This window comes from Balaenoptera borealis, assembly GCF_965194805.1.
Source record: "Balaenoptera borealis genome assembly, chromosome: 12".
Lineage (NCBI taxonomy): Eukaryota > Metazoa > Chordata > Mammalia > Artiodactyla > Balaenopteridae > Balaenoptera > Balaenoptera borealis.
In genome coordinates this window covers 22716145-22738174 of record NC_138869.1, presented here as the reverse complement: position 1 = coordinate 22738174, position 22030 = coordinate 22716145, and the positions used below count along the sequence as shown (strand labels likewise).

General features: G+C 45.9%; 2 protein-coding genes across 2 annotated transcripts in view; one reads left to right on the top strand and one right to left on the bottom strand.

Moving 5' to 3' along the window:
• The window catches only part of PROK2 (prokineticin 2), a 411259-nt gene that overhangs the window by 188837 nt on the left and 200392 nt on the right, over positions 1 to 22030 (bottom strand). The gene's annotated exons all lie outside the window — the stretch shown is intronic.
• Positions 1096 to 22030, top strand: part of LOC309607741 (uncharacterized protein) — a 53310-nt gene continuing 32375 nt past the window's right edge. The window contains exon 1 of the mRNA XM_082346633.1: positions 1096 to 21995. Coding sequence (XP_082202759.1) covers positions 18430 to 19002 — 573 coding nt within the window. The 5' untranslated portion in view covers positions 1096 to 18429 and the 3' untranslated portion in view covers positions 19003 to 21995. The remainder of the gene's footprint in view (positions 21996 to 22030) is intronic.

Genomic DNA, 22030 nt, shown 5'->3' with positions numbered 1-22030 from the left:
TGTTTTTTTAGCCATTGCACTTTGGGGTGGCTTGTTACACAGGAATAAGTAACCAGAGCGACCCCATAGCTCCTGTCCTTGGTGCTGGAGTAATCCCTTGGGTGGGTTAGTTGCAAGATGGTCCAAATCAAGCCACATCTCTTGGTGTCTACACGACTCACAGCTGCTCTGTGGTTTTCTTTCTCTTCCCATCTCTCTCTGATTCTTCTCCCCCTTCCCAATTCCGGGGTGACTCTTTTGGAACTCGTTTCATCGGCTTTGGGATGAAGCACTACCCCTTCTGTCCTCCATGCGGAGGGATGGGAGATGAAGTCACGCTACCCCTGGGTTCCCACCAGTAAGAGATAACTCCAAATACATCTGGCTGATGAGGGGGTACAGGCAGTGGGGCTGCTGCCCGGTGGCAAACCAGTTCACCTGCTTCTTCATGAGCCCCGGAGACAAGTGAGTTTAGTAACCTCTTTGATACTTCTTTGCCTCCAACTTTGGGTCCCAGTTGTTAATTGTGAGGTTAAATAAATATAGCTTTTTCTTTCCCACTTTAGGCTGGAAACTGAGCAATGACAAAGGTGTAAGGCAGGTGGAGATCAAAGTATCAGTTGTATTTCTGATAAAACTAGAGCAGACAATGTATTTAGATCTGGCCAGAGGACTTGCTAATACTGCATCCCAGAATTTGATGTATTTACCTCGCCAGTCTTGGGCAACCCTGGAAGCTCATTGGCCCTTCTCCTTAGAGGCAGGGATTTACTGCTAAGATAACCGCACGGTTGAGAGAGGACCTGAATAAGTACTTTGTGTAGGCAGGCGGGTCCCCAAGAGGGACAGAGAGGGAAGCGGCTGGGCTACCACACCTGGTCTGTCCCAAGCTTGTCACTCAATTAATTCTTCCTCTTCTACTGAATAAATGAAGGGGCAAAAGGAAGTCAAGACTTTCTTCATTAAAAACAACAACAAATAAAAAATGACCAGCCAGGGACTTCCCTAGTGGTGCAGTGGTTAAGAATCCGTCTGCCAATGCAGTTCGAGCCCTGGTCCGGGAAGATCCACATGCTGCAGAGCAGCTAAGCCCGTGAGCCACAACTACTGAGCCTGCGCGCCTAGAGCCCGTGCTCTGCGACAAGAGAAGCCACCACAATGAGAAGCCCGCAGGCCGCAACGAAGAGCAGCCCCCGCTCGCCACAACTAGAGAAAGCCCGCGTGCAGCAACGAAGATCCAATGCAGCCAAAAATAAATATAAATAAATAAATAAATTTATTTTTTAAAAAAATGACCAGCCAAACAAAAACACACACGTAGGGGAATAAGCATTTTCCCCAACGGCTACCTCTTAGGAAACAAGTTAGTCCCACTTGGCCTCCTGCTGTACACATTTCTATTCCATCACTCTGTGCTGTTGGATATCTTTGCTTCCCGCTTGAGACCCGTCTCCACCCTGGCTCGCCTGCTGTGTGCCTGGGGAGGCTGCCCCCAGAAGTGCACCCCGTGAATGGGGCTCCTGTGCCCTTTGGATTTTGCTCGGCTTTGCCCAATGGCAGGCACTGGCAGGAGAGTGAAAGATGGGAGGAGAATGAGGCTGGGGGTTTATCCCCTGGCCTCCCCACACCAGTTCACTGAGGCTTGGCTGTGTCCCTTTACCAAAGGGCACGGCTCCCATCAGGCAGCCATCTCTATGAGCCACCTTCTCTGGGGACCTGAAACCACTGGCCGTCTTTCCCTTCACAGCTACAGGAGGTAACAGCTCTGACTTTCGTCTGCCTTGGAATTTTCTCCCACCTATTCCTGGCTGACTCAAACCCTGCCCTCAGCTTTGTAGGGTCCCTGCATTAAACAATCCACAAATTATCCCTTGTGAGTAAGTCATCTGTTTCCCGTCAGAACGATGACTCTTATATCTCTTACTGAAGACTGTCCTTGTCAGGGGAAAGAAGGCACCACTCTACCACACCAGCTGTTATGGACTAACTGTTTGCGTCCCCCCAGAATTCTTATGTTGAAATTCTGACCCCTGAGGTGACGGTATTGGGAGGGATCCCCTTAGGTCATGAGGGCAGAGCCCTCATGAGTGGCATTAGTGCCTTTACAAAAGAGACTCCTCTGAACTTCTGCCACGTGAGGACACAGTGAGAAGACGGCCGTCTATCAACCAGGAAGTGGGCTCCCATCAGACAGTGAATCTGCCGGCACCCTGATCTTGGACTTCCCAGCCTTCGGAACCGTGAGAGGTGAATGTTTGTTGTTTAAGCCACCCAGTCTACGGTGGTTTTTTTTATAGCAGCCTGAATGGGCTACAACACGAGGCTCGTCTCAAAGCCCTCACAGGGTCCTTACACTTTACCCCGCACCCTATTCCGCACTCCCAAGATAGTGGTAGACAAACTGAGAATTAAGAATCATTCCCGGGACTTCCCTGGCGGTCCAGTGGTTAAGACTCCGCGCTTCCACTGCAGGGGGCACGGGTTCAATCCCTGGTTGGGGAACTAAGATCCTGTATGCCGCATGGCGCAGCCAAAAAAGAAACACCTCATTCCTAGGAGGACATACTTCCAAAACAGGTACAGACATGAGAAGCCTCCAAATTTTTAAAAGTGAATGAGAGAAGGGTAACATAGTGGTTAGAACCTTGAGCTCTGGAGTCAGACAGTTTGACCGTTATTTCCAATATCCTGTGTGGCCTTGGACAAGCCACGTTCCCTCTCTCAACCTCCTCTTCCTCATCTGTACAGATAACAACAGTTATAAAGATGAAGTGAGGTAATGCTTGGGCACATAGCAAATGCTCATTGAACATTAGCAAGGACCAGCACATACAACTGAGCAGACACCAGAGTGCCATCCAAGAGGGTGAGTGAAGGTGAAAATGTCGCCCCAGCCCTACTCACCAAGCCAAGGGGGACCGTGCACACTGTCCCAGGCACCTGGAAACTCCCACTAAATGGTGGCTCAAAATGCCCTCTTGTAATATGACCTTAGTGAGTTGACAGCAGAACATTTACAGAGAAAAGGATTATTCCTTCTATCACACATGGCTCTCAGAGTTCTTACCTGGGCCCAACCAGGACCAAAGATAAGACAGAAGAAAGGCAATGAGAGAGGTACAGCTGCTCCTAGGTGTCTTTCATACGCATATGTTGGAATGGGAAGAGATATTTGATCACTATAGTTCCAGTTTAGTGGTTTGTGAGTATTGGGCACCCCCAGAAGCCCTGCTACAAGCATAGGAGAGGTTCTGAGACCAAGACTGATGGGTGAGCAACTTTAATTACCCAAGAACTGTGTTAATGGCCCTTGGGATATCTTATTGCTATTCTGACACTTGGGAACATGGCATTTTCCCATTAAAATGCCAATTATCCTTGAGCACTTCTGCAAATCCATCAGCTGGAGGCTGCTGGGTTGTCAAGTGATGCCGTTTGATGGTTTGAAGCAAACCTATAAGATCAAGGGCATTTTATCTGGTAGTTCATGACTGTTCACAGTGCTGTCCCACCCCTGCCTGCCCCTCCCCCTAACAAAACACGCACACACGCACACACACACACACACACACACACGCATGCACGCACACAATCCACTAAGCAGAAAGCTCAGAATCTCTGTTTCAAAGTAGCTAAGGAAGAGGAAGTGTTCAGGAGCTGGGAATAAGCAAGAAAATCAAGATCTGGATAAGAGCGCCCAAACGGCATTTTTCTTCATCTGGATAATTGAAAGCACGAGCTCAACAGAAAACATATCTCACTGGGGAAATCAGTGACTGATTTCCTCATCTGACTACCAGGAGACAGCATCGGCTTGCAAAATACCCACTTCACTACATGGCTTCTCTGCTGGAGATTAGTTACAACTGAAGGGTTTGCTAAAGCTGGAATGTGGAGCCTCAATTAGATGTGCTCTCCCAGGACACCTCTGCCTTGTTCTGCGTGGCCTTGGGTTTGGCTTATCCAGATTTTTGCTTCTGGAAAAAGTGCTCATTGAGGGGTCATGCCCGAGTACATGGAGTTTTTCGGGAAGGTGGTCATAGATCTGTTTGGTCCTTAACTTCTTGGAGCTATGTAGTTTCTCAATCATAAATCTAAATGATTATGTAGTAGAAGATCAAGCTTTTTTATTTTGTTTTTATCAGTTCTATTACAGAATAGCAGTATGGTAATATGTCGAAGAGCATCGAATATGGATCCAGATGCTGAACTTCAAACTTCACCTCTACCACTTATCAGCCATATGAACTTGGACAAGTTACTTAGCCTCTTTGGACCTCAGTTTCCTCATCTGTAAAATGGGGATAATAGTGATACTGACCTCTCATGGTTGTGAAGTTATATCTGTTAATATCTAAAAAGTTCTTAAGGCAGTATCTGACCCACTGTTAATGCGCTAATAGGGAGAGTATTATTGGTTGGGTGTCTAAAACAGCATCAAAAATGTAGTTGTTTTAAAAGAAAATTTTTAAACGTTCTTCCATTTCAAAGGCTGTGCCATTTTTATAATTGAAGAAGAGTTTGCTGTAGTAGGTCATGTGACGGCTGATCCAGTCTGCAAAGAGCTGGTGGTCATGCCCCCGTAGCAGCTGTTGTCGGTGCCGCCCCAGGTCTGCACTACCGGGCCAGAGTGCCCATCACCCAGCTGGTACAGCGCAGCCAACCCATTGAATCTTCGGACCTTTTTCATCTTGCCAAACCGAGGCTTTATACCCATTAAACAACAACTCCTCATTTTCCCTCACCCCAGTCCCTAGAAAGCACCATTCTACTATCTGTCACTATGAATTTGACTACTCAAAGTACCTCCTATAAATGGAATCACACAGTACTTGTTTTTTGTACGTCTGGCTTATTTCACTTAGCATGATGCCTTCTAAATTCATCCAAGTTTTTTTTTTTTTTTTTAATTTATTTATTTTTGGCTGTGTTGGGTCTTCGTTTCTGTGCGAGGGCTTTCTCTAGTTGCGGCGAGCGGGGGCCACTCTTCATCACGGTGCGCGGGCCTCTCACTATCGCGGCCTCTCTTGTGGCGGAGCACAGGCTCCAGACACGCAGGCTCAGTAGTTGTGGCTCATGGGCCTAGTTGCTCCGTGGCATGTGGGATCTTCCCAGACCAGGGCTCGAACCCGTGTACCCTGCATTGGCAGGCAGATTCTCAACCACTGCGCCACCAGGGAAGCCCGCATCCAAGTTTTGATGAACTTCCTTTTCAAGGCTGAAAAATATTCCATTGTATGTGTATACCACATTTTGCTTATCCATTCACCCATCAATGGACACTTGGGTAGCTTCCACCTTTTGCCTGTGGTGAATGATGCTGTGTGAACGCAGGTGTGCAAAGAGATGACTGTTTTAAGCCACTAAGTGTTGGGGTGACGTGTTACATAATAATCGATCACTCGAGGGCGGCACGGCTGTGATATACCAACCAAGCCTGCTTGCCTCTGGGCAGCAGCGTCATCTGTGGTCCAATCCACGCTCCAGAGCTCCCCATGGGATCGCGCACAGGTCCGACCTCTGAAACCACATTTGCCTGCGCACTGCCTGCCGTATCCTGCTTCCCTCCCTCCCAGGTTTCTTCTGAGAGCACTGCTTCCACGCACGTATCACTGGCTCCAAACTCCCCGCCTTAGGCTCCGCTTCAAGGGCACTGAGCTAAGAGCGTTGATGCCATGTTTCCAGGATGGAGTGAGTCACCACCGATGGCTGCAGGGGTGTCACCGTGATCTCGAGGCCTTGCACACAACGCCATGGTTCTTGATCATTTAAATACTTTGGTGGGTGTATTAGAGTTCTCCAGAGAATCAGAATTGGATCACATGATTTAAAAGGCTAATAAGTCCCACAGTCTGCCTTCTGCAAGCTAGAGACACAGGAAATTCAGCAGTGTAGTTCCAGTCTGGGTTTGAAGGCCTGAGACCCCAGAGCACTAATGGTATAAGTCCCAGTTTGAGGCCAGGAAGAGATGGATGTCTCAGCTCAAACAGTCAGGCAGAAAGAGAATTCTCCCTTCCTCCACCTTTTTGTTCTATTCAAGCCCTCAACAGATTGGATGAGGGCCTCCCTGGGGAGGTCCATCTGCTTTACTCAATTTACCAGTTCAAATGCTAATCTCATGGGGAAACGCCCTCACAAACACTCCCAGAGCAATGTTTCATCCAATATGGGCACCCATGACCCAGTCAAGTTAACATAAAATTAACCATCACAGTGGGTATTAACTCACTTAAGACGGTAAGTAGCAACTGTGCAGTTATATTGAAGCTAAAATAGTCTTCTCGTGACCCCGGTGTTCTTTTGGAATTAAAATCCTTCAACTCTGGAAATGGTGTTAAGCCAGAGCAAGCCCAGCAAAAGTGCCTCGACTGCACCTGCAGCGTCTTGCACTTTACAAAGTGTCTCAATGTGCATTCTCTCTGTGTGTCCTGCAGTCGTGCTGGGAGATGTGCAGGGAATAGTCACCTTGTTTAACAGATGAGGAACAGAAAGGTTAAGTGAATGGATCAGATAGATGGCAGAGGTAGAATGAGAACAAATTAAGTGTTTCAATGCCTCTGCAGGCTCCTTGCTTCTACTCCGGCCCCCTCCACTGCACGCCCCACATGGTACACCCAGCAACGCTTCACAATGCAGATCAGACTGTATCGCTCTTCTGGAGACCTCACCATGGGTCCTTATGGCACTTAGAATAAAAAGCAAACTCCCTGCCATGATGGGGAGGCCCAGCCTCATGCTAGGCTGCTCTTTCCCAGGGCGTGTCCATGAAGCTCTGGCCACTCTGACCCTCAGGAAGGGTCCTGCACACATCAAGGTCCTCAGGGCCTCTTGCTGTCACCCTTGCCTGCAACACTCGGCTTTGGCTCTTGGAGTTGCTGCCTTTTAAAATATGTCCACAAATTCTTCTATACTCCTCTCTTCAAAAGGTGGAGCCTAACGCTCCTCCTTCTGAATGTGTTCTGGACTCAGTGACCTACTTGTAATAAACCAAGTATGGCAGACGTGACGGTGTGTGATAAGACTAGACCATAAAGGACACTGCAGCTTTCTCCTTATTCTCTCTCTGGATCACTCACTCTGGGGGCAGCCAGTGGCCATGACATGAGGATGCTCAAGCATCCCTAATGAGAGGCCCACACAATGAGGGACTAAGGCCGCCTGTCAACAACCAATGTGGTCTTCCAACAGCCACAGGAGTGAGTGGGATGGTGTGATGGCTTTGCAGTGTGTCAACTTGACCCGGTTGAACTAGAGAATCCCCCTTGTTGTATATTTCCAGGTAGGGTTGGCCACAGGGGAAATTCTCTGAGACTTGGAGGGTAGAAGGCGGGCAGCAGCAATTTTGCACCACATATGCTTTGTTGTGGGTCTGCTGACTCACCCTGTTAATGTGATGCAGGGGCTATGTCAGGTGTGTGTGTTTAGATGTATCTCAAAGGGTCATGGCTTCTGCAGGAAGTCCTCATCATCAAGGATGAAGACAAGTTTTAGTCTGTCCTTGTGGGGTTCTAGCTTGTGCTCGTGGGGTTTCAGCCTGCTTTTGGTCTTTGCACCTTGATTGCTACTCTTTGGATTTTAGGCTCTGGTATCAGACGTGAGGAGAGCCTGATAACCAGCCCCCAACACTCCCTGATAGATCTCTACCCTGCTTGTCTGGTGGAGCTCTGTCAGGTACACTGCACCATCTTGGAAACTGTTCTGCCAGCCCCAGTCAAGCCTTCGGATGACTGCAGCCCCACCCAACATCTCAACTAAAACCTCTTGAGAAACTGAGCCAGAACCGCCCAACTAAGCCACTCCCAAATTCCTGACCCGAAGAAACTGTGGGATGATAAATAAATGTTTATTATTTTAAGCACCCATTTGGGGGTAAGTTTTAATGCAGTAATAGGTGAATTAAATACCCCATCATAGATGTCCTCCTGGATCACACCCCTATGATGTTGCTTTATTTTTTATTTCAGCACTCTGTTTATTTCTTTCTAAACACTGATCACAATCTGCAATTATTTTGTGGATTTATATGCTTGTTTGCTTTTTATCTGGCTTTCTCACTAGAATGTCAACCTCATCAGGGCATGCACCTTCTCTTTCTTGTCCACCTATATCCCCAGTACCTAGTTAGTCTAACTCCACTTCTTGCTAGCCATGAGGCTTTGGGAAAATTGCTCTCAGGGCCTCAATTTCTTTAGGGACAATGATAATTGTACCTACCTTGTTGGGTTGATGTGAGTCTAAAATAAATGAATGCTTACAAAGTGTTTCAAATATTACCTTACACATGGTAAGCTGATAGTATTTTAATATTATGGTAGAAACTCAATAACTATCTACTAAGGGACTAAATGAAGGAATTTATTGATCTCTTTGACCCATAATCTTACGCATCCAAGACACACTGAGAAAGTCCCAAAGGCCTCTAGACAGCTAAAACGGATGTCCCAAAGGCTAGTAACAAAGCCCATCTAATTAACTTACAGGCAAGCTCTTAGGCCATTACTCAGAACCTAATTACTTAATAGTCTTAGCAGATATTTATTAGTCACCTAACATATGCAAAGCACTGTGCTAGGTGTTAGAGGAAGGGGACAGAGAGACACAAAGGTGAATTAAGCTCATTACCTTCTCTCAAAAGACCATGCTGTCTAGAGGGGGAAATAGATACAAGAGCCAGCAATCACACAACTACAAGACAGTGTGCAAGGTGAGTGGGGGTGGAAGAGAGCAAGGCTGACTATCAAGGTGGCCAGTCTCAATTAGTCACAATTAGAACAAGCATAACAAGCTTAATTATCTGGTTTCCTAGTCCATAATGGATTAGAAACACCATACTAGAAGAGAAAAAAGGAGGGGTTATTGCTACAGGCAGGTAACAGCAAAAAACTGATAACTAACAGGAATAAAGAGTCATAATTTTAAAAACATTGAAAGCAGAAATTAGATAAGTGAAGCACCCTGGTTTAAGTCCATTTAGTGTAGGGGTAACTGCTGCATAAGAGATGAGAGGCTGTATAGCACCGTAGTTAAGAGATGGATTCTGGAGCCAGACTGCCTGGGTTGGACCTGCAGCTCTGTTACTTCCTGTCACTTGGACAAGCTGCTCAGCCTTTCTGTGACTCACTTTCCTTGTCTATAAAATGAGGATAATAAGGTTGGGCTACTTGATAAGGTTGTTGTAAGAATTAAATGAGTTAATATTTGTAAAGTACTTAAGAAGAGTTCTTGGCACAGCAATTCTGAGAGCCTGTATCAGTCAGGATTGGCTGAGTTTGCTGCAGTAACAAACAGTCCCCCAAATCTCAGTGACTTAAAATAATGAAGACTTATTTTTCACTCATACTCATGTCCATCATCGATAGGCAGGAGATTCTACTCTGCATCATGACTATCTTCATTCTAGGACCCAGGCTCACGGAGTAGCCACCAGCTGTTACAATGTCTATTGCCATAGCAAAGGGAAATGAGCACCTTCCTGGATGGCTCATTGACAACTAATTGTTCATGCCGGAAGTGACATGCTTTCTGGCCCACAGCTCATTGGCCAGCAACAGTCACAAGACCCCACCCTTCCATGTGCCCAGAATGGGGATGACCAGAATGTTTGTCTAACAGCATGAATCACTACCAAAGGGTCTGTCTGTACTAAGACATCTCATAGTCACGGCTAGGTCACAGAATTTAAAAAGTGTATAAACCCCAGAGCTTGTTTTGAGAAAATGAAATCAAGATGTACAGGGAGTCCATGCTTCTCAGTATCCCTGGATTTGGTGGCTTGAGGGAGGGAGTGGTATGAAGTGAGACTAGTTGTTCATTATGGGACTCTTGTGTGCATTGGAGGACCCCTGATGTCTGCTCTCTAAATGCCAGCAGTGCCCTTCACAGATTCACTGTGACAATCAATAACGCCCTAATCTATTTCCTCATACACCTGCGAGGTGGAGGGGAGCTATGCCCCTCCTTGCTTAAGAACCACTGGCAAATGTTTAACTTTACAGTGTTGGTTAGAGGCAGAGCTGGTGGTACCCAAACCCAGCTCCCCTCTCCTCAGTGAGTAATCAGAATCTTGTCCATTATAGTTTGTTATTGAGAATCAGAGATGAGTGGCTACATGTTCCTTGAGAGTATGACTTGGGCCAGTGACTGAGCGATGATTTGCCCCTTAGGAAACCTTGATCATTTTTGCCCTTAGATTCCAAGAGACATCTGGTACCTGTTCCATAAATTCTCCATTTTGCTTAAGCTAGTCTGAGTAAGCTTTTGTCACTTGCTACCAAATTATTTCTGCCTAGGACACATACCTCTTGGAAACATTTCTTTCAAATATGATTAAAAATTTTAAATGTGTTGCTTGCAAGGATAAGCTTCATTTAGTTGAACAATTTACTTTTGGGGAGCCCTTCCTTCTTCTACTCAGTGGATCAATGAACTATTCCGTGTGGTTGTTTATGCAAAACCAGTCAGGGGTGTGTGATGTGTATGCTGATAAGGAATAGCCTGGAAATAGCCTCAGGAGGATTTCAAGAGGGCGTGGGGCTGAGGGTCAGCTGTGGGATTAGTGTCTCTGTGTCCCACACCCAAGTGAGCACATAAAACAAACGTGAGATAGAGCATCTCCCTGTGACAGGATGAGTCACTTAACGACTTTCCCTTCTGCTAATGGATAGCGTCTCTTTCAAGCTCCAGAGAAAAACTGACATGATTCATAAAACAGAAAAATAAGATGGTATTAAACCTAATACAAGCGTTCAAACCAAATTTATAAGACATTTCGAAAGTCAAAGATCTGGCTGAAGCATTATAATAATCCAGTATATGGATGAGGTCTCCTGCAAAGGTTTATTTGATCTCCATGGATGATCAGCAATTATCCAAACAGCTCTCCTCTGTCCCTGTGGTGTGTCAGCTCACTCAATTTGGATTTCACAGAAAGTAAATGGAGGTCACTGCATGTTCAGTCACTAATCTCTCCAACACTCCGTAGCTATGGACACTGCACACTTCGGGGAGGTAGAGGTGATCAAAATTAAAACTTGAAAGAAGCTTATGATTCTTTGTGCCAAAAAAAAAAAAAAAAGCATTACATTCAACGAGCACTGTTTCAGGTAAAAATAAAACACTTAAAAGTTATTTGATAATAATGATAATAACACATAAAATGGAGTATGTGTTTATTTGGAGTTGGGGGCAGAGATGAAACTCTGTGACTTATTTCAAACTGTTTGTTCTCATAAAACCCCAGGGAATGCTCACGTGCATCACACAGATGAACAAACTAGAGCCCCGGGGATGGCCTTCCTCGTCCTAGGTCCCACAGCTGACAGGGATGGAATCAGTGTACCCTTCTGTATATTGTAACGGTGTTTTGTGTCGAACTGAAACATGTAAGAAAGCAGCCTGTGGAACTAGTGTACCTGGGTTCAGAGTCAGGCTCTGTAAGTTACTAGCTGAGTGATCTTGACTTTGTTGATTAGAACTCTTGGTGTCCGCATTTCCTATCCTGAAAAATGGCTTAAAAAATGGTACCAAATAATGAACAGCATAAAGAGCTTATAAGAGGGTCTAGTGCTGAGTAAATGCTCAAAAAATTTAGAGTCCATTCTTTCCTACAGAAATGGTATATCGGGCACCTTGTATGGATTTTGAACTCACAGGGGCAGACCATCACTTTGTGGTATGACCGCTGTTAAAGAAAAAAATTATTCTGACACTTGTTAAAGGTGTTAAAAAAGACTTCATTCAGGGAGACTACAACACTGGGGCTTTGCAGTAGGGGAGAGAGGTTGGGTTCCATTCTGAATACAACAAGAGAAAGTGAGGATTTATAGCCAAGGAGCAGGGTGAAGGATGTCATCGGATGGAAAATTACTAAGAGGGCAGGGACATTCTTTGCTAAACTGACCTAACAGGATTCTTGCTGAGAGCAGGCGAGAGTGACCACGTATCACCCAGGGGGTGGTTAGGGGATGAGGGATTCTACCTAAATTGACTTAGCAGGATTCCTGCTAAACTTCGGCTTTTGGGGACATGCCCAAGGACAGGGCCTACTTGAAAAATACGCTCAGAAGAGCGTGGCTAGAGTTTGGTCAAAGATCATCTTCGTCACCACCCACTGGCGCGTGATCTGACAGTGCCTGCGCTTGACCACACAGCTCTCCTGTCCCCTCTCACCCCAGGGCATCCCTGCTGCTGCTGAGATGTGACATGCTCCTGCACCCCAACCTACGCAACACCCCTGGAAGTGTGTATGGGGGTGCTGGAGCACCCTATAGAGCAACCCTTTGCTGAGTGAGAGACAGGATCTCAAAGATAAATTCTCCTCGCATCCCCTTGACCAGCATCCCGACTTGAGATGTTCACTTGGTCTCTCTGAAGACACTGACCAGATAGAGACCAACTGGTTGCTCTTTGTGCCAAGTTGGTTCGCACCTTCCCCATCCGCTGTCATCTGTTCCCATTCTCATTCCCCCTTCCCTCCAGCGTCCCTGGGATAGCACTTCCCAATAAAATATTAGCATATAATTATTTGCCTCAGGCTCTGTTTTCTGGAGAATCTGGGCGAAGACAGCTAGCATCACATTTCCCACAGGAGACTGGGGTTCGAAGAATAACATGTTTGAAGACCTTGTTCGATAGAAACTTAGGTGAAGCAGGATTATGTTAGGAGTGATAGGCAGACCATGCTTGAGGCTGGCTCTGTTTAAGAAGCCTTTCAAATATAGCCCCTCTCTTGGGCTCTTAATATTCAGAAGGTTGGGAATACAGAGTCCTTGTCCTGAACGGTCTGACTTCTAGGTAGCCAAACACACCATGAACGGCCACAGGATGATGCAGGCTCTGTCTCCACGGTAACCACCCGTCTATGCCAATGGGCTGTCTTGATGGCCACAAAGGATGATCTCCTCTGTGGTCGTCCTCTCTTTCATTCTCCTTGCTCTCTTAATCCCTCTGAATAGCTGAATACCTCCCCACTTTGTCCTTGCTTGCTGTGAACCAGGACCCAGAAAGGGAAGGGGTTATGTACACACACGCTGTGATACTGTGATACAATAAGATATAAGTATTCTGCTCTTCATTCCTGGCTCCTGGCCAGAGCCCCTCAAACCTTTGTAATTTCCTAAGCAATAAAGATGCTAGGACCATCTTTTGTTCTAATATTTGATCTCTGACTCCACTTCGTGACCCAGCACTCCTAAATCCCTTGGAATTTCCTGAGTGCATCTTTTGTTTTCACAAGGCGATTCTTGATGGGCTCTTGGATAGCTTCCGGATGGGGGCTGGTCACCAGAAACTCCAAGCCAGGCTTAGAGCCTTGGAACTTTCAGCTCCATCCCGTATCCTCTGGGGAGGGGAGCAGGCTGGAAATGGAGTTAATAATCAGTCATGCCTATGTGATGAAGCCTCCATAAAAATCCCTAAAGCACAGTGTTTGGAGAGCTTCTGGGTTGGTGAATATTCCACATGCTCAGAGGGTGGTGTAACCCCAATTCCACGGGAACAGAAGCTCCTGTGCTTGGACTCTTCTAGCCCTTGCCCTGTCTGCCTCTTCACCTGGCTATTCATCTACATCCTTTATCACAGACTTTATTTATAACAAATTGGTGAACATAAGTGTTTCTCTGAGTTCTCTGAGCCATTATAGCAACTTATTGAACGTCAGAAAGGGGTCGTGGAACCTCTGATTTGAAGCCAAGTCGAATGGAAACACGGGTACCCTGGGGACCTACTACTTGCAATTGGCATTAGAGGCAGAAGACAGCCTTGTGGGATGGAGCCCTTCAAATATGGGATTTGATGCCAACTCCAAGGAGATAGTGTCAGAATTGAATGGAACCGTAAGACACCAGAAGATGCTGGAGAATTAGTTGGTGTGAGGAAAAACTCACACATCTGATGTCAGAATTATTCAGTACGCAGAAGAATGGACTTTTTCTTTGCACCCCCAATCTGATGCGCATGTATGTAATTATATTCCAGGACTCATTTAAACCATGAAGTATCAAAATGCGTGCACCACTTCATGTTTTTGCCAGATTCTCTGGGATTTCAAAGTCCATTCAGATGGTATCTATCGAGTCGGTGCTGTGCTTCCCCTATGCCAGGCATGTTCAAAACATTTCACAGAAGTGCTTCATTTTGAATCAAAACCTTGTGAAATAATTATTACCCTCAATTTACAAAGGAGGAAAACAAGGTTGAGAGAGATAAGGAACTTGCCAGAATCTCACAGTTAGCTGAATCAGGCTTTGGATCCAGGACTCTGCAACTTTGTAAAGCCCACAGTCACAGGCACTGAGCCCGCCCACATCCTGTTGGTTCCTATGGTCTATTCATGCCTGTGGTGTCGTCTGTGAGCACTTGTGATTCTGCCTAAGGGACTTCTCTCCCAGCACACAGCTTGGGCTGTACCAAGGAGCTGATACGCCTAAGAGCAGCCGTCAGCTAATGATGACTTAGAGTTGGAGGAAAAATACCCAGCTCCTCGCCCCTTGGGTGGCTTAACTCTGAGGCGTGTTCTACACAGTTTTCTCAAAGCCCCAGCAGGATTGAGACCCAGTTGGCCACAGCGATAGGATGCTCAGCAACACATGGGATGGCTTCCTTTCTTCCCTGTCTCATTTGCCCATTCCCCTGGTGGGACCATCTCCCAAAGAAACAACTTGTCCTTAAATCCTTCTCTAAGAGTCTGTTTCGGGGAGTAGTATGTGTGTACGTGTGTGTAAGACAGCTCCCGTGGGAGAAGTGGTTCCTTATTCCAGAAGAATTTATAATATTCTTAAGGAGAAAACACACACACACACACACACACACACACACACACACACACAGAGAAAAAATACCAAGACTATTTGCTGAAGGTAGAACTGTGCTGAACTGTGTATGAAAGTGTCAGGGAGGAAAAACATTTACTCTACCCTCTTAGCTTTTGTCCTTGGGGGCTTGCAAATTAAACTGACAACAGATAGATTAGCAAGGAAAAAGACAGACTTAATCGCGGACAGACAGAAATTCACAGAAAAATGTGACTCGACGCAGTGTGGTTAGAATTCGAGGCTTATATACCATCTTAAGAGGGAAAGAGGAGGCAGAGCAGGGCACTGACTGGAGAACAAATGACTTTGCAGAAAGGCAAATGGGTCACTAGGAGAATAGATGGGAGATAGGATCATTTTGTGACAATGCCTTTTCGAGGTGGTGTGGAAACTTCTATCCCCAGTGATAAGAGTCAATCTCCTCTGGTAGCTCCTGGGGAGGGGATTTATGACAACTTTTGTGTATTTGGGCGAGACTCTGCTTTTAGGCAGTAAGAAAATTCAGGAACTCAAATGCCTTCTGCTCAAATAATTTTTATGTCACAGTGGTGTATTCTGGACTTCACACGGTAGGATGAGCCCTGATGGTACAAAGCTCAGGTAGCCACATCTTACTATGCCTGAACTTTTATTGCATGATCTCAGATTCTCTCTCTTCTGCCATCACCTAGGAGGGTACAAACAGAACCAAATCTGGGCCTCTGAACCGTTCCTTCCCTCCTCTCAGGTTCTTCCACGAAAATCATAATCTTCCAGCACACAAAGCTGGCTTTGCGTGAAAGTAGAGTTTATTGCAGCATGGGAGAGCTGGCGGGCACTGACGTTTTACCAGTGAGATTACCTCAGAAGTTCCAGCTTCAAGTCCTTCAGTCATCTTAGCTCAGAGTGAAAAGCCTTCAATCATCAGCTGCTGATACAGCTGAGAGCTCAGGTCTGAAGGCAGGAAACAGTATATTTGGGGAATGATCTGTCATTTCATCATGTTTATTCTTCTGAGGTCTTTCTCACATGAGCTCCAAAAATACCCTTCAGGACTCTCATCAAAATGATATTGACACTACAGGTTCATGTGCCTGACTCAGGTTATACAAGGTACCCCCCCTCCCCAACTCCCAGCCCACACTGGGATGATCAACACACAAATAAATGGTCTCCTGGCTTCAATCTCTTTTTCAATTTGGGGGGAAAAACAAAAAGAGTTTAAATAGTGGGTTAAATGGTGGCCCTCTAGAAAAATGTCCACCCTGAACCTGTGTATGTGACTTTCTTTGGAGAAAGGGTCCCTGAAGATATAATTCAGTTCGGAGCTCAAAACGAGATCATCCTGGATTTTCTGGGTGAGCCCTAAATTGAAGGACAATATTTTTTAAAAGACCGAAGAGAAGAAGACAGAGGAGGAGGTCATGTGAAAATGGGAGGAGAGTGGAGTGATGTGGCCACAGCCCAAGCAATGGCAGGATCTGCCGGAAGCTGGGAGAGACAAGAAACGGAATCCCTCACGGGGAGTGCTGCCCTGCTGGCACGTTGATCTCAAACTTCTGGCTGCCAGGCAGTGAGTTAATAAATTTCTGTTGTTTTAAGTCACCCCTTTTGTGGTCATTGGGCATGGCAGCCACAAGGAACAAATACAAGTTGCTAAACAACTTCTGGCCCTACAGATGAGGGCTCTAACCAGTTCATCTTCATAATGATACTTTAAACTAAGGATTAACATAGCCCCATTTCAAAGACAAGGAAACAGAAACAGAGTTTAAGCGACTTTCCCAAGTACACTTAGCAAGGAAATGGCAGAACTTGGCTTCAGATCCAGGACATCTGATCCCAGGGCTCGCTGCTTTAATGACTGTGTTCTCCTGTCTCTTCAAGTGGAATTACAGGCAGGATCTGCAACACACCTCCCCCCATGTAGCATGAGCTGGGACATGGTTCCTCGCTGCCCTCCCTCGACAAGCAGGATGCGTTACGTGTCTGATCTGGCTGAGCTAGTTGGACTGCAGCTCAGCAGGGTGTGAGGCAGAGAGTCACAGCGTGGTTGGTTCATTCCTGGCAGCGGAGTGGTGGTGTCCCAGAGAGATGCTTCCTGTTAAATTCCATTGTGCATCTTCCTGATGACTGACATACTGGAACTGCCTTGGTTTCTGCCCATTTTCTAATATCTAATCCTCCAGTCCCCCTGCAGTCCTTCCAGATTCCTTTTTCATTGAAGCGAGCCAGAGTTCATTTCTGTTGTTTGAAATCAAGAATCTGACTGATTCAGGGGAAAAGTGGGTACCTGGTGAAAACCAGGGAAAGTAGACACCTCAGTGCAATGGCAGCTCGCCCTGTGCCTACTTGGAGGTTAGACTGAGCACTTTGACAAATGCCTCTGCCCCAAATAAATCCATTTTGCGATGTACTAGGAGACAATGTAGATGTTGCTGAGGGTCTCAAGGAAAGTGGGAAAGAACGCTTATAGCACAGACAGAACTCCATAAGACTCCTGGGAAAGCTCCTCTGTCTTCCCCCTAGGTTTCTCTTAAGGAGTTGGCTGTCCCATCTCCCCTGACCCCCCAACATTCTGTACAGTTCCGCTCTGGCCCTCAGGTCACATTCCCCACTCGACAGACAAGAGCCCTGAATCTAGCCTTTTAAAAAGCAGTTCAATGAACATGTGTTGTTTCCTAACATCCTTAGATATTCAAGCCGAGTAGGACCCAGTTTATGGGCCTCCCCATATGTACTCAGCTTCACGATTCTAAACTTCATTCTTCAGGCAACCTGAGCCAAAACATCTCCCAATAAAAAGATATTTCCTAGGTGGCTGGGCATATCCTGTACTGGAGAAAATAAAACCTTCCTCTCAATATTCTATCACTAACGGGCCCACACCCACATGCCGGGCCCCCTGATCTTCATCCATGCAGCAGCACCAGTCTCCCCTGAACAAAAAGCAAATCTTTCGCACGGTCTCCATCATACCTGCTCCGGGGTCCAGGACTGACCTGACCCATCGAGGCTCTGGCCCCTGCTACTATTTCTGGGCCCAGGAGAAGCAGCACACTTTAGGGGGTGGAATTTGACTTCCTCAGCAGCTACTTGGATGGGATAACACAACCCAGAAACACAATTAAGTCAATGCACCATGGGGCTATCACTGACCAAATGAGAGACATGGATGTGAAGGAGCCAGCAGTCAAACTCCTGTCCATTGTTCTTCTGATGGACTACTTTGAGGCCCAAGGATCCAATATCACCTCTCTGCAGTGCCCCGCGTGACCAACCTTTAGGTCTCATTGTGAACCTGTTGCTGGTTCAGCAATTTGCAGTTTTCCCCCTCACTCTTGCGACATGGGATTGCATCCCCCAATAAGTACTGTCAGATAAGCATGGTCTCAGGCTCTATTTTCTATGGACCGTGGACTAAAATATCTCCTAAGAAAAATAGGTCTTTCTTGGGTACCCGGGCAGATTTTGTTCTGAAGAAAATAATAAATTTACCACATTATTATACCAAGGAAGGAGTCCATATCTATGTGCCTGAAACCTTGAAGAACTCCGGCAAAATGTGATGATACAAGAGAAGATTCAAAGACTGACTTGACCCAAGTGCAAAGAAACAATGAACCTGGAAAGGAAGGCAAAGAGTCTGCAAGAATGAAGTATGATCGTGACCACCATTTTCGTCATTGTCGTCGCCACCAACATCATTATCATCACGATCACCATCATCATCATGATCCTCATCACCATCACCATGACCACTATCCCCATCATCATCATCATCATCATCACCACCATCATCATCACCATCACCATGACCACTATCCCCATCATCATCATCATCATCATCATCATCATCACCATCACCATGACCACTATCCCCACCATCATCATCACCATCACCATCATCATCATCACCATCACCATGACCAGTATCCCCATCATTATCATCATCACCATCACCATCATCATCATCACCATCACCATGACCACTATCCCCATCATCATCATCATCATCATCACCATCATCATCACCATCACCATGAGCACTATCCCCATCATCATCATCATCACCACCATCATCATCACCATCACCATGACCACTATCCCCATCATCATCATCATCATCATCATCATCATCATCATCATCACCATCATCATCACCATCACCATGACCACGACTATCCCCATCAACATCATGGCTAACACTTTCTCAGAGCTTACCCTGTACTAAGCACTCTTCTGAGCACCATATGTCTGGGTTCATTTAATCTTCATGACATACCCAGGAGGCCAGTATTATTATTATCCCCAGCTAACAGAAGAAGAAACTGAGGTTTGGAGCTGTTAGTGAATTACCCAAAATCACACAAGTCGGGAGTGGCAGAGTTGGGACTTGAAGCCAGGCACTTAGCATCAGAGCCCAGCCTGCTAACGCTACCACATCACATTCTCCTTCCCCTTCATCTGCGTGTCAGTGATTTAGACATGGATGAACACAATCTCTGAAAGAACCCAACCTGACTCCCCATAATTCATGAAGAGAGACTATTCTCCGTAAGAATAAGAAAGCAAGCAAACAGAAATTAATACTTGTGGCAGTGGAAAGAGGACCAATCTGAAAAAATAAGCAAATGTCTTCTTATGAAAAATTAACATGTGAAAACTAGGTTAATTTTCTGTTAGTATTTTGAACAGGACTCAAGGGCACATCATATCTATGAAATGAGGGCAGACAGTCATGAAGAAAAAACATAATTCAGCATCTGACAAAGACTGAATGGAGATGAAAGTTACTGGTATCGCATTAAAAAAAACAATATGTCAAAGATATTTCAATAAAGCTGTTATACACACACACACACACACAATAGAAGCAGTGTCTTTCCTGGGTTACTACAGAAAACTAAGAACAGATAAACGTGCTTAAGAACTTCTTTAAACATTCTGCAGAAAAGATTAAAATCGTAGAATGATGGGGAAAAGAAGAGAACTAAAAATAATAAATCCATAAAATCCAACACACATGTAATAGAAGACCTAGATGGAAAGAAGAGATCAGACTGTCTGGAAGTCATGAAGGCCCGAATTATGGTCTTATCTCTACACCAAGACTCACCTGCAGCAGAATGGACACTGTCCTACACAATGGGGTAGGATACCAGTCAGGCTGGTGCCTTGTAAAGAATGAGTCTCAAGGTTGCACCTCTTAAACTGACCTCTAACCTGGCAAAGGGTGTAACTGAGGTCAATCCAGCAGTGGGAGTCTGTGCACTTTCAGTCTCTATTCCACTGTAGAATCAATTTACTGATCCTCTGGGAGGTCTGATGACCTCCCAGAATACTCTGTTCCTGCTCTCGAAGAAGTTCCAATCTACTGAGGGACTTGATATACACCTAAGATACCTGAAATCCTGTATAAGGAAGATGGTCCTCACAGACCTTGGAATACCCTTTTCTTGCTTCTCTCTACTTGCTTGTCTTTCTGCAAAATGACAGCTAAAAAGACTCATTTCCCCACCTCCAACTTTCCCTCAATGGCGTCAGTGCTAAATCTCTTAGATATTGTTCTGAACAAGCCAGCTTACTTTAAATATGGTTATTTGAAAATATTAGTTTATGGCTTGTTTACAATTATACTTAAACCTATAAAGAAAATGTCCTTGGGATCAATCAGATCTGGGTTTGAGTCCTGGCTCTGTGTGACATTTATTAAGTGACTCAACCTCTCTGAAAGGTAGGTTTCCTCATCTGGATAATGGAAATAGTAATACAGTAGCACAGTACTTCAACTTTACTGTGCCCACCCTGTTAGAATGTGGCTGTGATTTAGTAGGGGGGTGGTGCCTGAGAGTCTGCATTTCTGACAACTCCCAGGTCCTGCGACTGCTACTGTGAAGGACAGGGGTTGGCAATCTATGGCCTTTAGCCCAATTTTGTTCAGCCCACAGCTAAGGCTGCTTTTCATATTTTTAAAGTGTCCTCAAACAAACGAAGAAGAATATGTGACAGAGACATATGCGGCATGCAAAGCCAGACAGTAAAATATCTACTATCTGGTTCTTTACAGAAAAAGCGTGCTGGCTCCTTCTGCTGTAGACGCCGTTTCTGGTGCTACCCCATCCCTTGTACCCTTGGCCCACCTGAGTTAACCAGCAGCTGCAGGCAAAAGATTTTCCCAGCATGCTGACATCTTCTCACCTCAAGTACCTGGGCTCCCCCTTCTCTGCCTGAAGGCCTTTGTAGGCACCATGAGAGCTTGATCAGGGCCTGAACATCTAACTGGAGGTGGAGGAGGATTAATGCCCAGGGGTGACCATAACAAATAGAGGAGGGAGTCCGACAAATGTTTCAGAGTCCCTGTGGGTGGATTCCCAGAACACTCCCATGTGATTGAGTCCCTGTGGTCAACAGCAGGGACCTGTTCTTACAGCATCCTTCATTGCTTTTATCCCTTCTTTATCTCACTTCTGATTTGCTGGAGCCAGCTTGTACTGGTTTATGAGAGCCAAGGGCGTATCTCCTCCAAACTCTGTGTTTAGTGATGTCATCATGGCGACAAGAAATTGGCCCTGGTGGCATATTTACACCATGGAGATCACCCAGTGCTACAAATCAGGTGGTTGTTGTTTTTGCTGCAGAGCTGGTTGTTAAACATTTACCAGCACACCACTTCCTCACATGTTCTTCCTGGCACTTCTGCCCGATTAAATGCCTGCCCCCAAGTCCTGGTCTCAGGTCAACTTTAAGTAGAACCCAAACTAAGAGAAGTACCTACCTACTTCAGCATTTTGGCAGAAGAGAAAAACACATGGGATCACATTTGAGAATCACAAGATGACTTGGTACATGATAGTCAATAAATGTCAGTTCCTTGCTCTCTCCTCCCGTTCCCTTAGCAAAGGGGAGACCCTCCAGTGTTTCCTGGGGCACCTGCACTGCAAGCTTTCTGTATCAATGTCATTGTCAGCTCTAGCTCACAGGGCCATCTGGTCACTCTCCTGGAGGTTCTGGAATGACTTCCTTGGCATGTGTCCACACACACACGACCACACACAATGGGCAAAAGGAGATGGGATGAAACTTTAATTGGCGTCGGGAAGGAAGCATATCCATTGCAACCACATGAAACTGAAAACGCGTGGGCAAGGCAAGCATGACGGCACTGGAGCGTTCTGCCAATTCCAACTAACACGATGGAAACAATGCCCCTTTGTGTGGAGTCAGGTATGTACACCAGGGCTGGGAGGCTGGCGGCTCTT